We start from the raw sequence: 2,376 nt of genomic DNA on the forward strand, positions 1-2,376 counted from the left end.
TGTTTCAATTGCTACCATCCATGAGATAAGCTAGCTAAGATTACGCGAAAGAGAGCGACAGAGAAAAGGAAGCTAGCTATGCGCCGTTACTTCTTAAGGGCACCATCAGGAGACGTTTTCAATGCACCGAGCTTGGATGACTGCTTTCCCGCCTGGAGTGTGGTCCGCTTCGGCGGTGGAATACGACTCGGTGGTGTGTTAGTTTTCTCACCCTTCGGTAGTGGGATTTTCGACATCGGTTTACCATCCGGCGGCTGCCACTGGCACCGCTGGTGGTTTGAGCTTCTGCTTGCTGCCGGGTGGCGTCACGTTGAAGCTTTTTCGTCGCCGAACGTTGAGCGTACGGTTTTGTGGCGAGTGGTTTCGCAACCGGACGATGGATGGGACTGCCGATGGAAGGTTTTGCCGGTGTTCTGCTGGTAATAATGGAGCCACCCTTTGGCACTACTGGTTGCCGAACGCGGGAAACCTTCGTAACGGTTTCCACTACCGGTTTGGCGATTTTGGTCTGTTGCTCTTTCTTCACACTTTTCACATCTTGGATTTTTATGGGTTTAACCTAAAAATAAAAAAAAAATTAATGAATTCATAAATACAATCAGATAAATACTTTCGCGTGCGTGTGTGTGGGTGTAGTTTCTATAGAGTGAGTCTTGATTATTAGAAGATTTTCCTGGTCTTCAACAATCTTTTTTAGCCAAAAAAGCTGTGTCCTTACGATTCGAAAGAAATTATAGTATCGAAAAAAAGCTAAAAGTAAGTATTACAGTAACATTAAGGAAAATAGGTTTAAAACACATGTAAGTCAAAGGTTTCTAAATTGAAAACAAACCAATTATAAGTGTGTAAAAATTACACAAATCCTGACTTTTAATCAGTTAGATAACCCTTCTAATTTCGCATAAGTTCCTGAAATCTTTCTAACCTATCTTTCAACTATAGACGAGCAGAGACAGCCTCAATTTAGAAGGATTTACGAAAGGAAAGCAAAACATTTCAATCTGCAACTAAAGGTGAGACTGTTCTGTTTCTACCGGATAGCTAAAAACTAGATGGACACTACCAGAGAGGATTTCCAAACGGAAAATCAACCACTTACAGGGTAAACCTCTCGACGCAATGAGCACTTTTGGAATGCCGGCCAAGCTTACCAGGCTTGTAAGTATGACAATGGCCAACATCACATGCCAGGTGAAGGTGGATGGAAAACTCTCAGGGCTCTTTGCTACCACCAGGAGAGATTTGCTTGCGCCAGGGAGATGGGCTTGCCTGCCTTCACTTCTATCTGGCGCTAGAGAGAGCAATCGGAGGTGGAAGCTTCGGGAACCATCTTGTATAAGTCAGTCCAGATCCACCGACAACCACATTGATATTGAGTTACGCGCAAGGGTACTGGCTGCCAACCGGTCATACTACAGCCTGAAGAAACTTCTCCACTCTAAATACCTGTTGCGACGGATGAAGCTGGGACTGTACCGAGCATTTATAGTCCCAGTACTCACATACGACTCTGAGATATGGACTCTGTCCAAAACTGACGAAACCCTCTGAGCCGCGTTCGAGAGGAAGATGCTATACGAGCTGTACGATGATCTCACCATCGGGGAGCGGATCAGACTCGCCAGGCTGCGGTGGGCTGGTCATGCCATGAGAATGACACTTGACGACCCAACCCGTAAAGTGCTTTTAGGATTTTTGCCCCAAGCCGAGTAAGTAAGTAAGTAGTAAATAACAAGCTAAAACTAGCATTTATACAATCGAAATTGATGGCAGAACCTGTGTAGGGATACTAGAACCTGGAAATTCTCCTTTTGCAGATATTCGAACAACATAATAAATCGAATCGTACTAGTAAAGCTCCAGAGACTGATATACAGATATTACAGGGTGTTAGCGTTTATATAAAGTGTAACAATTCAGCCGGCGTTGGTAGCACTAGCATGCCATTTACCTTGGACTCATCCGCCTCTTTGTTGATGGAAGATTCACGCTGTAACTTTCGCGTCCTCGGTGAGCCGGGATTGGATACGACGCGCACAGGCTTGATTACCCGACTCGTCGCCACCGTCGTCGTCGTCGTTGCCGTCGCCGTTGCCGTCACAACCGCGGTCATTGTCGTGGTTGTCGTATAGGCGCAAGCGAGATGCAATCGATTGAATTAAGCACGACCTGGATGTGCTGCACAAATCAATCCCACCCGCGGATCACCGTGCAGACGATCGTTCAGCGCCAAGGCAACCGTTCCACCCGGCCCCGTTGTTACCTTTTCGCCTATCTTGAACTGTACGCCGGTAACGATCGAACTGCATTCCTCCGGGTTAGTACGCACGTGCCGTTCTTCCAACTGGGACACCAGCTCCTGCGTAAGCCGTTCGA

The 2,376-nt window shown here is 46.6% G+C and overlaps 1 protein-coding gene across 1 annotated transcript; it reads right to left on the reverse strand.

Annotated features, from left to right (window-relative positions):
- On the reverse strand, positions 1-2,113 carry LOC118515161. The gene is made up of 2 exons (XM_036061867.1): positions 1,952-2,113; positions 1-559 (listed from the first exon to the last, which is right to left on the reverse strand). Exons 1-2 carry the CDS (start codon positions 2,111-2,113, stop codon positions 119-121), a joined length of 603 nt encoding a protein of 200 aa, XP_035917760.1. The 3' UTR covers positions 1-118.
- Between the last annotated feature and the right edge of the window lie 263 nt (positions 2,114-2,376).

The sequence above is a fragment of the Anopheles stephensi genome (genome assembly GCF_013141755.1).
Source record: "Anopheles stephensi strain Indian chromosome Y unlocalized genomic scaffold, UCI_ANSTEP_V1.0 chrY22, whole genome shotgun sequence".
NCBI lineage: Eukaryota > Metazoa > Arthropoda > Insecta > Diptera > Culicidae > Anopheles > Anopheles stephensi.

Bases quoted from the DNA above. Each gene is read 5' to 3' on its own strand.
- LOC118515161 (XM_036061867.1), bottom strand. From the start codon at position 2,113: ATGACCGCGGTTGTGACGGCAACGGCGACGGCAACGACGACGACGACG. The intron at 560-1,951 runs GTAAATGGCATG...TTTTATTTTTAG, and splicing joins AAGAGGCGGATGAGTCCAAG to GTTAAACCCATAAAAATCCA.